The sequence below is a fragment of the Argopecten irradians genome, chromosome 7, assembly GCF_041381155.1.
Source record: "Argopecten irradians isolate NY chromosome 7, Ai_NY, whole genome shotgun sequence".
Lineage (NCBI taxonomy): Eukaryota > Metazoa > Mollusca > Bivalvia > Pectinida > Pectinidae > Argopecten > Argopecten irradians.
Window position 1 is genome coordinate 45,981,311 of NC_091140.1, and position 14,230 is coordinate 45,995,540.

Sequence of the window (14,230 nt, forward strand, 5' to 3'; positions counted from 1 at the left end):
AAATGTTCCATTTTTTTTTCTACTTTTAAGTTCTCGTTTCAGATGTCGTAGGATCAGAGCAGAAGAAAACATTACGTAACTGCTACAGCCAAAGATTTATATTCGTTTTGAAACCAATAAAAAAGTTCATTATATTATTTGTCGTAAAACTTCATTTCTGTAGACAGGTATCGGATTGGTCATATTCCGCCGGCGAGTACCAAGGTGAGGTGATCGACATCGCAAGTTTCATAGTGCAAAGATATTTTAATTACGAAGACCAAAGACTTAGATATAATATATATTATTATAGCTAAGGCTCTGCGAAAACCTCCTGTATAAATAGACCCTTAGTACTGGTTACATCCGTATTCTTAGGCTAGTATATACACGTCTAAATTTGTCAAGCTAACCATGCAGTCACTTCTAGTTGTGTTAAAATACCTAACACAAATGCGGTCACTCCACAAGCTAGGTTTGGACCATATCAAATCGAAATGTTGCATCATCAAGGTCACTATGTCATCGCAAAATATTAGCTCTAAAATGGTACGAGACAAATCTTCATGGTCGTGTTAGAAGTCCCCCTTCAAAATTATGAAGATAGACGACTAAGTCCACAGAAAAAACGACCCCCAACTGGGCCCCAGGTTATTAGTAAAGGGCCGCTTGTTACTGAAGTCGGATAGCTGTCAGTGAGAGAAGTGATGACAAGGGGCGGAGTCAATTAATACAAATCAAGGTACTTGTTATCGCTTGTTATGTGATTGGGTAATAGTATTCATGACATAGCCCATGAGGCACGGTGACATTTTCATAAAGAATAATGTTCATTTTTCAGGCAATTTTAAACATTATATCCAGTCAGGTGATACAACTTCTTTAATTGACTATTTGTAGACTTCTTACAGATAGATGTACAAAAGATGTAATGTCGCCACGTGTTCTCACAGCATGTCATCACTCAACTACTGTACTAAACGATACTTATTTAACTTAAAAGTAGGATGCAGTTTTGACAAAAACAATAATGTATTCATGGACTTTATGCAGCAGATTTTGGACCTAGAAGATATGAAGAATATGGACTCACTATTTTTTTTACCGTGAAAGGAATTTTAGCACGCATGATTGTATCAATTGAACACGCAAGGATAAAGTTGTAAATCTACTAAAAAAAGTACAGCTAAACGATCCATGTCATCTGTTTTAATTATTCTCTTAATTTGATGTGTTTTGTCGATGTACATGAAACACTAAATGCTTTCGAAACCACTTTTTACCTGATTGTTTATAATCTGCCTGCAGGTTGAAATATTTAGATTGATCAAAGATCGTGGTAAATGGTAAATGTTATTTTGCAAAAGAAAGATGGAGTATAATTCAAGTAGAGCGGGGCTGCAATTGTTGAATCAGGTATACAGCCTTGACATTTATATTAGACTATATACACAAAGATGGGTGGAGTTTTGCAAAGTAACATTTACCATTTACCATGATATTTTCAGCAATGTTTCCATGGTAACGGAAAAGGTGCAAAAAATGAAAACCTAAAAATAGCAAAAGGTACCACTAGACCATAAAAAGAATGTGTCTATGAAGTTACGTGGAAATATCTCTGCTGGTTTTAGAGTTATGCTCCGGAAATGAACCTGCTACAAAAATATGATATTTTCAGCAATGTTTCTTTGGTTACAGAAAAATAGCAAAAGGCACTACTAGACCATAATAACAATGTGTCTATGAAGTTTCATGGAAACATCTCTGCTGGTTTTAGAGTTGTGCTCCAGAAACAATTCTTACACAAAAATCTGCCATTTTCAGCAATGTTTCTATGGTTACAGAAAAAAGTACAAAAAGTGAAAACCTTAAAATAGCAAAAGGCACTACTTGACCATAAGACTAATGTGCCTATGGAGTTCCGTGCAAATATCTCTTCTGGTTTTAGAGTTATGCTCCGGAAACAAACCTGGTAAAAAAATATGATATTTTCAGCAATGTTTCCATGGTTACGGAAAAAGTGCAAAAAATGAAAACCTAAAAATAGCAAAAGGCACTACTAGACTATAAGAACAATGTGTCTATGAAGTTTCATGGAAACATCTCTGCTGGTTTTAGAGTTGTGCTCCAGAAACAATTCTTACACAAAAATCTGCCATTTTCAGCAATGTTTCCATGGTTACAGAAAAAAGTACAAAAAGTGAAAACCTTAAAATAGCAAAAGGCACTACTTGACCATAAGACTAATGTGCCTATGGAGTTCCGTGCAAATATCTCTTCTGGTTTTAGAGTTATGCTCCGGAAACAAACCTGGTAAAAAAATATGATATTTTCAGCAATGTTTCCATGGTTACGGAAAAAGTGCAAAAAATGAAAACCTAAAAATAGCAAAAGGCACTACTAGACTATAAGAACAATGTGTCTATGAAGTTTCATGGAAACATCTCTGCTGGTTTTAGAGTTGTGCTCCAGAAACAATTCTTACACAAAAATCTGCCATTTTCAGCAATGTTTCCATGGTTACAGAAAAAAGTACAAAAAGTGAAAACCTTAAAATAGCAAAAGGCACTACTTGACCATAAGACTAATGTGCCTATGGAGTTCCGTGCAAATATCTCTTCTGGTTTTAGAGTTATGCTCCGGAAACAAACCTGGTAAAAAAATATGATATTTTCAGCAATGTTTCCATGGTTACGGAAAAAGTGCAAAAAATGAAAACCTAAAAATAGCAAAAGGCACTACTAGACTATAAGAACAATGTGTCTATGAAGTTTCATGGAAATATCTCTGCTGGTTTTAGAGTTGTGCTCCGGAAACCATTCGTACGGACGGACGGAACCCATTTGTATATCCCCCGCCAACTTCGTTGGGCGGGGGATAACTATTGAACATGTGTCTCAAAACTTCTCAAACAATAACAGGCATTCATGCAATATATCTATAGATGAAGCCATGGTTAAATACACAGGCAGACTATCATTCCGTCAATATATGCACGTCAAACCAATAAAGCGAGGCATCAAAGTATGGATATGTTGTGATGCAGAAACTGCTTACCTCTCTTGCTTTCAGATTTACCTCGGGAAAAAAGAGGATGGGGTAGAGCATGGTTTAGGCTATAATGTTTGTAATAATAATATCCATTTTCTCAACCACCATGTCTACTTCGACAACTTTTTTACCGGTGTAAAACTCATGGAGGATTTACATGAGTACGGTATTTATGCCTGCGGTACATGCCGGCCCTACCGCTCAGGCTTTCCAAAAGAATTAAAAAAACCTGGCAAAATGAATAGAGGGGATTTCAAAATCTTACAAAAGGGTGAATCAATTTTGACCGCAACTGTCTGGAAAGACAAAAAACCTGTTTTTCATTTGTCCACTCTAAGTGATCCAGAAAAAGTATCTAGGGCTACACGTCGTGTTGGTCCAAATGTATTGGATCTTCCCCAACCTGACACTGTATGTACTTACAATAAATATATGGGTGGGGTTAACCGCCATGACCAGCTACGAATGGCATATGATGTCGGAGGGGCCTCCAAGAGATGGTGGAGATATATTTTTTGGTTTTTGATCAATTGTTCTATCGTCAAAGCCTTCATTGTTTATAAAATGGTATCGAGGCGTCAGACTTGATTTTCGAAATTAATTGGTCCGTGCTTTGATCAGTGAATTTACAACTCGCAAGCGAAGATCCCAGCAAATGGAAAATCCTGGTGTTGTTCCAGAAGAAAATGTTTGTGGCAACATTAAGTCTCAACTGTCTGGTCCAAATCGTAGATGTCGCTACCACCTTACAGCTCATAAGCAAAGAAAAGAAACTGCTTATGGATGTGTTGTGTGTGGTGTACATCTGTGCAAAGATGGGTGTCACAATCAGTTCCACATTCAATAGTAACTTCGTGTTCATGCAGAAATAGTGTTCTACAAGAAGAGACAATTAACTTGTGTTGTGAATTGTGACCTGGATAGTGACTCACTTAAATACGATAGTAACATTCAGTAACATTTTACTGTGTTTATGTTATTCTTTGTGTGACAATTTCATTACAAAGAGTTTAAAATCTTATTCTTATGGATTCTTTAGTGTGCTAACTTACAAAAAAGGGTGCCTTGGATTACATTTCCTGCATACATGCAGACATCAAATGGACTTAAAATGAACACTTTTGACAAATTTTTAATCAGAATTTTAAAAATTTATTTTCTTAATTTGTATATGGAAATGATAAAATCAATTTTGAATCATTCCTTTACATGTATTGATTAAATCATGAATCAAATTATCAAAATAAATTGATATTTATCTGATCTCCACTTGTAAGGCTTATTTCATGATTTGTCTTTTAGATTTTTCGTTTGGAAAATAGCACAAAATTAAAATTTAGGAAATTCTCAACAAAGTTGTAATTAACCAATAATGTCTAAAACAACTTTTTAATCCTCAAAATTAAGTTTTAAAACATTTACCAAAACATTGCAAATTTTTACAAAAAGTGCCATTGACATAGTGTACACATATTCCAGTGAGCGCAATAATGTTGTAAACGAACATTGTATGTTTGAGCCATCTGTACTGAGTGCTGAAGTCAACTGACCTGCATATGGCAAAGGGTTAAAACCGAAACCTAAATAGACCAATTTTCATTGAGATCGGAGATCGAAACCTGATGAACAGGAAATGAGCCAGCAGCCATCTTTGAATAGCAAAATCTTGACGAAAACATTTGCATGTTGTTCACCATCCCTAAATAATCCTATAGACCAACTTTCGTTGAGATCGGGGACCGAAACCTAAAAACAGGAAGTGGGCCAGCGGCCATCTTGGAATACCAAAATCTTTACAAAAATGTTTGCTTGTTGTTCGCCATCCCTTAAACCCCTATAGACCAATTTTCATTGATAGAAGACCGAAACCTGAAAACAGGAAGTGGGCCAGCGGCCATCTTGGAGTACTAAAATCTTTAAGAAAATGTTTGCAAGTAGTTCGCCATCCCTTAAAACCCCCACAGACCAATTTTCTTTGAGATCGGAGACCGAAAAGTTAAAAACAGGAAGTGGGCCAGCAGCCATCTTGGAATACCAAAAATCTTCATAAAAATATTTTCAGGATGTTTGCCATCCCTTAAAACCCCCATAGACCAATTTTCATTGAGATCGGAGACCGAAACCTGAAAATGGAAATGGGCCCTGGCGGCCATCTTGGACTTCCGATCCCGGAAATAAAGCCTTTATGTACCACCCTCACCCTATAGAGTCTGTCTACCAAGTTTCATGATCATCGGTCCAGTAGTTTCTGAGAAAAATGTCGGAAACCATTCCGGCGGAAGAAAGTGGAAGAAATAAGAATATAAATAATAATAACTAGAAATTGTCACCGGGACAATTTGACGGGCTTTTCACCTAAAAGGTATTCCTGTCAAGGTCATTCATATTAACAAACTTGGTAGCGCTTTGTGTCGACGTCCTACACGTCCAGTTCCAGGTCTTTGCCATTTCAGAACTTCACAAGAAGTAATTTGAAGATTTTAAGATTGTTAGCCAGTGACCTAATTTAATTAACCCTCACTTATTATTTCATGGTTTAAATCTTACTGTTTATGGCAATAATGCCTTGAAAAATCCTAATAATAACATCCCTTAGCATTGTAACATGGAGACCAGTCAAGATGATAAAGCCTTACCTTATAATACTCTGCTTCATCCTGGTTCTTGGCCACATAGAGGGGCAGCCCAGCGATGGCTTTCTCCATGTCCTTGGCTATGATCTTCACACCCTGGGCGGCCATCACTTCCTTATGATGCTCCCACTGACTCTGGAAGTCAACATTTACATCATTTTAGGTTGGACACAATAGTCTTACGATTATGATTTTTGAAATTTGAAAACATCACTATTTTTGCTATGGATAAGAAACAAGTAACTTGATGCTGATTAGATATGAAGAACTGAAGTTACTTTTACTGGGTTTTATCTCAAATACTATATACTGATCTTGACCTTCAGCTCTCTAATTGTCTAGGGCATCAACAATCTGCTAACTCGTATTACTATAGGCCTCTCCCCAAAACTATATACATTGACCCTCCAGTTCTATATACTGACCTTGACTCCCAGTACAATATATACATGTATATCTATATTGAACTTGACCCCCAGTACTATATGTATATAGACCTTGACCCGGAATTCCTTCATTGGCTGGGGCATCAGTAATCCTCTTAACTTGTGTGACTATAATCCTTTCCCCAACACTATATATATACTGATCTTGACCTCTAATACCATATACTGACCTTGACATTGAGTTCACTCCTTGGCTTGGGCATTTATATTGTGTTATTATAGGCCTAACCCAAAAACTATAGACATACTGACCTTGACCCTCCAGTTCTATATGTATATAGACCTTGACCTGGAGTTTCTTCATTGGCTGGGGCATCAGTAATCCTCTAACTTGTGTAACTATAGGTCTTTCCCGAACACTATATAGTGACCTTGACCCCTAAGACTATATACTGACCTTGACCCTGAGTTCCCTCATTGGCTGTGGCATCAGTAAACCTCTAACTTGTGTCACTATAGGCCCCTCAGTTCCAGGTACTACAATGAGATCACTCTCTTTAAGCCTTCCATTGACCAAGATCACATCAACTGTTGTTCCCAAACCATGGAGTGCTTTTACCTGTGAACAAAAACAAATTTTCTACATTTATCAAGTAATATCAAAATGGGGCAGAATGGTAATACTTTCTGCTCTCTCTCCACCCATTTAATGACAAGTACATATACAAATTCAGAAAGCAACATGATGATTATGAATTTTGTGAAATTCACAAGGGCAGTTCTTGAGATTAGCCTGTTGTATTACAGCTCTTCGACAGGGTAGGGTGTTTGACATTTTACCACTAGCCGGTAAGAAAACCAGTTGCTAAGGATAGGTTTATGGTTTTTCTGGTGGAACTCAGGGCTTCATCCATCTCTAGAATTCTTACATACTTGCAAAGAGGATAATTATAGAGATAAACAATAACCAAAACTAGTTTTTTCTATATACGTCTTCTCTTTATCAAGTTTGAGTGTATGCCGTGAAAAGCTATTTAACTTCCACTTTCATTAGACTGTGAACTATAGGTACAAGACCCTGTGCTTTTGTAAGATCTGTATATTTCTAAAATTTTTCCTCCAAATCAAGTATATATCAACATATATAATGATACATTTGTGAAGAAATGACTTAGCTAATGGGTAAGATAATGTTCCCGCTTGTGACAGTATCTGGGAGATACAATGAATCAGCAGACTGTCCCTTTTTATATTTATAAAATTGAGATGGACATTTATTGGAAATGTATTTTACTCGGATTTCTACAACCTCTTACATCTACATAATATATAACTTTTATTATGTTACAGGATTGGGACCCTGGCCTGACCTGTGTATCTGTAGCACATCTAGCTCTGCCCTGACAGAAACCCCAGATCCCCTGTAAGGTCGTGGGTCTAATTCTAAGCCTATTGTTAACACATGTGTTTTAAACATAAACCACTCAAGGGATTCATGATTCTATTACATGTATTCTGTTACTTGTCTGTTTTGCCCAGGGAATGAAATCTTAAACCAATGCAGAAAACTTAGAAACATCTGTTTTAGAGAGTGAATGTTTTCATGAAAAGTTTCTCTATAACATTTATGAATTGATAAAAAAATCTGAGTCTGGAGCAGACATGTGTGTTCTATACCTAAGAACAGATAATGAAATATCCAAATATGGTCTGTATAAGGGCAGATTTAAATTAATTAGAAATATCGTTTTTTTAGAAAGAGGGATTTTGTCAATAAAGAGATGTCCAATTAGGGCATAGATTAGTGGTCTTGTAATGAAGACAATGAAAGATGGTCTCTAAAGACAGGTTTGGGGTAGGGGCAAGTAGAAGGGTCAAGGTACTAGACAATAGACAAATGATCTGTCAAGGAGGGATCAAGGGATTCAGCAATAGACAAATGGTTTCTCTAGTAACGATACTTGACAATAGACAAATGATCTCTCAAGGAAGGATCAAGGCACTAGACAATACAGTATAAATTCAGACCTGTTTACCCGAAAAATTGTCCATGTGCAATAGCCACGATTGAAATGTGTAATTTTAACCTCCAATGTGTAATTTTCAGATTTGTTCATTAGCTAATTGATGTCCCTCTGTTCAATCTGAATATATCATAAAACTTGCATATTTCAGGCATTTACTGTTAATCATTATTAATGTGCATGTTCTTCTCCCATTGATTGTGGAAATGAACGTTTTACTAAGTTATGTTTGAAAAATATCTCCTTCAGTCAGGTACATACAGATATACTCTATAATAGATCATTATAGAGTTTTTAGTGTTTCAAAGAGCCCCAGCTGAATTCAGGACACAAAGATATTATTGGATATTGCATATCTAAATAATAAACACATTATTGTTGATTTTCAGAATGTTTTTCATACTGAACATTACAACTTTTTCGATAAGCCAAAACAAAAACGAAAATAAACCATATCAATAGCATTTGACAATATGCACTGAATCAGATTTAAAGAATTTACATGACTATCAAAACAGAATCAAGCTTTTGAAAAGCAAGTTTCATTTTCTTACGTTCAACATAGGCCGGGATCTAGGGGGGGTCCACGTGCACCCCCCCCCCCACAACTTAACGAACCAATGTTTTTCTGAAGCCTTATGACCCACTGATAACGAAATCGAGAGGTAACATTGTATAAACTGGGATGAACTTCCGGTTATGACGTCGTCAAGATGGCCGCCATCTCGAATTTCACTAAAGATTGAAAAATAGTCATAACATTGACATTTTTCAACCGGAGAAGACAAATGAGGCATCAAAATGACCACAATAGAACAACAAATACATATCAGGACCATATAATCCAATATATGTAGTTATTTCTACACAGGAAATGAAAAAAGCGGATTTTAAGCTCAAAAATGGTAATTTTTTAGCAAATTTTTCATATTTGGCTTGACGCAGCAAAAATGTTTGCCAACAGCAAACTATTATTTCTAATCAATTATTTGACCTCTTATCAATCAGTAAAAACAACACCAACAAAAAAAATCAATGTTAACATTGTATAAGCTCCGGTTATGACGTCATCAAGATGGCCGCCATCTCGAATTTCACTAACAATTGAAAAATAGTCATAACATTAACATTTTTCAACCGAAGTAGACAAATAAGGAATCAAAATGATCATAATAGAACAACAAATTCATATCGGGACCACATAATTCAATATGTGTTGTGATTTCTACGTAGGAAATGAAATAATCAAAAATGATAATTTTTTAGCAAATTTTTCATATTTGGCTTGACGCAGCTATAATTGTTTCCCAAAAAGAAACTATTATTTGTAATCAGTTATTTGACTTCTTATCAATTAGTAAAAGCAACAACAACAAAAATATACAGAAATGTAAAAGAGAATTATTGTTATACCATCATTTGGTTTACAAAACATCACCAGGTGCGTATACAGGGTATATGTTTTTCCAAACCGCTGACACTACAGTTTCCGGATGTCTTAGAACTTCCCGAAGATAACATTGGCAATTGACGATTCATATCTTAACACATTTGAATTTTCAGTTGGCTTAATATCTAAGTGGGACTTGACAATTTCCTAACATAATCCATTTTCATGTTCGAAAGTTTGTAGACTAGTAGCGTCTCAAAATGAATTTTTACAGCACAATGCCAACTAATAGGGTATCAAATTAAAACTGAAGAAAGCATTTGTTTCCATTAATACTAAGACACTTTCCGAAATTTGTTTCTTTTAGAAATAGCGCATCCACTGTTAACTTTATTTTTCTGTGTATAACGTAAGGAAATGTCAGATGGTTACTGCAGTATCACATATTTCTTTCAATAGTTCTTAATGATAAGCATTATCGTTGTGCGTGCTTTCTCGCCTGAGTGTTGATGAGCTGATGTGACATTACATTACCGGTTTACCATCGTAGTTCTAACATGTCAACCGTCCATAGCCAGAGGTAACATCAATAACATCGGGTTCGCGGATGTGGGAGCTCATCCTGTTTTCAACCTAGTGATTCACATATCGTATATGATGTTCCAGACCTCTCCGGTAGGAAGGAAAATACACCAGAGCCACATTCTGTGAAGGGTTGAGTTGCTTTTCCTTAATTCGTATGAAGCACAATTCCTCATTCTTGTGAACCCTTAGTGACCATAGATGGCACAGGTGGATTCTTTGAGGTCATAAATGAGGTTTACAGTGAAGTTCCTCTCTATGCCAAGTCTGGAGAGCACTGTAGAAAACTTTTTCTGGAGATTCTTCAATGGTGTATCCACGCATACACCAGATGCGACACAACCAGTACCTTCAAGGGACTGGGGAAAGTCTGACCAATGAAATTTAACATTTATGACCTCATTAAAGACCTCGACGATATCACCTGTGCCATCTATAGTCGCACGAGTGTCCACAAGGTTGATGAGTGGTGCTTGAATCATTCCACCATTCGAAAAATCTGGATCTGGTGTAATTTTCTGAGAGGTCTGAAACAGCATATACGATATGTTAGAAGCTGAAGGAGATCCCACATCCCTGAACCTGTTGTTCCTGATATAAACTCTGGCCATGGATGGGTCATGAAAGATGACAGGCTAGAATGTAGTGTTACATCAGCTCATCGACATCGAAGACGACGCTCTGGCTTTGACAAATTGGATACTGATATCTCGATTACTCTGATTCGGACTGCATGTACCAGCTACCAGACATGCCGAGTCACGTCAGAGGATAGTGCAGTGAGGCGGGAAAGCACGCACAATGATAATGGTTATAATTGAGGACCAGTGAAAGAAATATGTGACATTTTGGCAACCATCTGACATTTTGCTTATACTATGCATAGGAAATAAACGAAACTGTGACTTGTCCTACAAAGATATTCTGTCAACTTTACATTCATGTTTCCCACTTATAAATCGCCAATAGTCAAACTTATTTGAGGAACTTACAATACACCAGGAAACTGTAGTGTCAGCGGTTTGGAGTTAGAAAAATAGCATATACCCAGTATACGTACCCGGTGATGTTTTGTAAACTTAATAATGGTATAACAATAATTCTTTTTTGTATCTCTATATATTTTTATTGTTTCACTGAGTGATTAGAGGTCAAATAACTGTTAACGAATAATAATTTGTTGTTGGTAAAAAATTTTGCTGCGTCAAGCCAAATATGAAAAAATTTGCTAAAAAATTATCATTTTTGAGCTTAAAATCCGATTATTTCATTTCCTACCTAGAAATCACTACACATATTGAATTATGTGGTCCAGATATGAATTTGTTGTTCTATTATGATCATTTTGATTCCTTATTTGTCTACTTCAGTTGAAAAATGTTAATGTTATGACTATTTTTCAATTGTTAGTGAAATTCGAGATGGCGGCCATCTTGATGACGTCATACCAGGAAGTTCATCCCAGTTTATACAATGTTACCTCTCGATTTCGTTATCAGTGGGTCATAAGGCTTCAGAAAAACATTGGTTCGTAAAGTAGTTGGGGGGGGGGGGGGGGGTTGGTTGCACGTGGACCCCCCCCTAGATCCCGGCCTATTAGATATTGATCAAACATGACCTTACTAAAATAATCAAAATTACTTAATTAATGAATTTCAATTATAAGTAAACGAATAAATAATTCTTATCCTTATCATAATTACATCAACAACAATTTGCTAATTACAATAATCACAGTACTTTGAATCTAAAGTAAGGCTTGCAGACGATGTAATGAACAAAATGATTTCCTCTTGGTGAGGCAACAATACAGTTTCATTCAATTGCAACTGGATGGTGTAACTGGATTTAAATGATTGTCCACACTCCTTTTGTGGCGTTGACAGTTCGAGTTTCGTTTTTTCGTTTAGACATGCCATAAACCGCTTCAGCTTAGCCTCCCTCGTGTTTACTGTCGTTTACTGTCGTTTTCGTTATGAAATCGTGATGCTACAAACGTTTGATTGCCATGTGCTCATACACGATGTGAAGCTTTCCAATGACGTGAATTAGGCGGGGTGCATTCGATTGTGCCCGATTAACAGTATAAGGTGCGTTCGACTAATTACCTTTTACCGGCAGATGAGCTAAATGCGTAATTTTTCGCGTTTGCGCTTAATGGCGTAAATAGGTGTCAAATGCATAACAATTACACAAAACGCGTAAGGGTAAACAGGTCTAAATTGGGGTGCTGGCCCATACTATATATTGGTCTAATGTCCAAAATCTTAAATGTAAACCAACTATAATAATCTCCTATCGTTGAAATACAGTTTATAGAACAAGAATTCCACTGAAGTGGATGTGTCGCCAGCACAGCATCACAAACAAGAGGCCCAGAGGGCCTGTATCGCTCACCTGGTTTTTTGTTAGTAATTATCACAAGAATCTGACAATTAGAAAAATAAGCAAAATTGACTCCCAAAGTTTAATTTTGAATCACAACCATACAATGAAGCTATTGATACCATACAAATATGCTATTCAATACATAGGTTCAGAGACAAAGTAATTTATATGAAAATAGTAGCCTAATTGACCTTTTTGACCTTGCATCTATTGCCGTTTAAGGCCCCGGGGGTCAGCCCTATCATTTGTACAATTTCAAATCCCAACCCTATAAGGATGCTACCATTGCATTATAAGTGCTCTTCCATTCTTAGTTGCAGAGAAGAAGTCGTTTATATGGAAATAGCTAAATTGACCCCTTTTGACCCCACCCTTCAGGCTCCCGGGGGGGTCAGCCCCATCATTTGCAAAATTTTGAATCCAAACCCTATAAGGATGTAACCATTGCATTATGAGCGCATTCCCATGTTAAGTTGCAGAGAAAAAGTCATTTATATGGAAATTGACCACTTTTGACCCCGCCCCTCAGGCCCCCAGGGGTCAGCCCTATCATTTGCTCAATTTGGAATCCCCATGCAGCCTACAAGGATGCTACCATTGCATTATGGGTGCTATACCATGCTTAGTTGCAGAGAAGAAGTCATTTATATGGAAATAGCCAAATTGACCCCTTTTGACCCCGCCCTCAGGCCTCCCGGGGGTCAGCCCTATCATTTGCACAATTTTGAATCCCCACACTATAAGGATGCTACCATTGCATAATGGGTGCTATACCATGCTTAGTTGCAGAGAAGAAGTCATTTATATGGAAATAGCCAAATTGACCCCTTTTGACCCCGCCCCTCAGGCCCCCGGGGGGTCAGCCATATCATTTACACAATTTTGAATCCCCACCCTATAAGGATGCTACCATTGCATTATGGGTGCTATACCATACTTAATTTCGGAGAAGAAGTCGTTTATATGGAAATAGCCAAATTGGCCCCTTTTGACCCCGCCCCTCAGGCCCCCGGGGGGTCAGCCCCATTATTTGTACAATTTTGAATCCCCACCCTATAAGGATGATATCATTGCATTATGGGTGCTATCCCATGCTTGGTTTCAGAGAAGAAGTCGTTTATATGGAAATAGCCAAATTGACCCCTTTTGACCCCGCCCCTCAGCCCCCCCCGGGAGTCAGCCCCATCATTTGTACAATTTTGAATCCCCACCCTATAACGATACTACAATTGCATTATGAGTGCTATCTCATGCTTACTTTCAGAGAAGAAGTCGTTTATATGGAAATAGCCAAATTGACCCCATTTGACCCCGCCCCTCAGGCCCCCGGGGGGTCAGCCCCATCATTTGTACAATTTTGAATCCCCACCCTATAAGGATGCTATGATTGCATTATGGGTGCTATCCCATGCTTGGTTTCAGAGAAGAAGTCGTTTATATGGAAATAGCCAAATTGACCCCTTTTGGCACCGCCCCTCAGGCCCCCGGGGGGTCAGCCCCATCATTTGTACAATTTTCAGTTAGTAGCCCATAAGGATGCTACCAGTCAAATTTTATTGAAATCCGACCAGCGGTTATGGAGAAGAAGTCGATTGTTGACGGACGCCGGACGCTGCGGTATCCCATAAGCTCACCTCGGTCCTTTGGACCAGGTGAGCTAAAAATAGTAATTCCACTGAAGTGGATGTGTCGCCTGCACAGCATCACAAAAAATAGCCATTTACAGTTGAAAATATTGTTAATAATTAAATGAAGTTATCAAGTCCTGTTACTCTTGCAAAAATTGATGGATTTTGA

The 14,230-nt window shown here is 37.4% G+C and overlaps 1 protein-coding gene across 1 annotated transcript in view; it reads right to left on the bottom strand.

Moving 5' to 3' along the window:
- Positions 1-14,230, bottom strand: part of LOC138326699 (eukaryotic translation initiation factor 5B-like) — a 100,135-nt gene that overhangs the window by 43,143 nt on the left and 42,762 nt on the right. Inside the window, exons 13-14 of the mRNA XM_069272703.1 lie at positions 6,507-6,668; positions 5,667-5,798 (exon numbers count right to left, since the gene is read on the bottom strand). Coding sequence (XP_069128804.1) covers positions 5,667-5,798; positions 6,507-6,668 — 294 coding nt within the window. The remainder of the gene's footprint in view (positions 1-5,666; positions 5,799-6,506; positions 6,669-14,230) is intronic.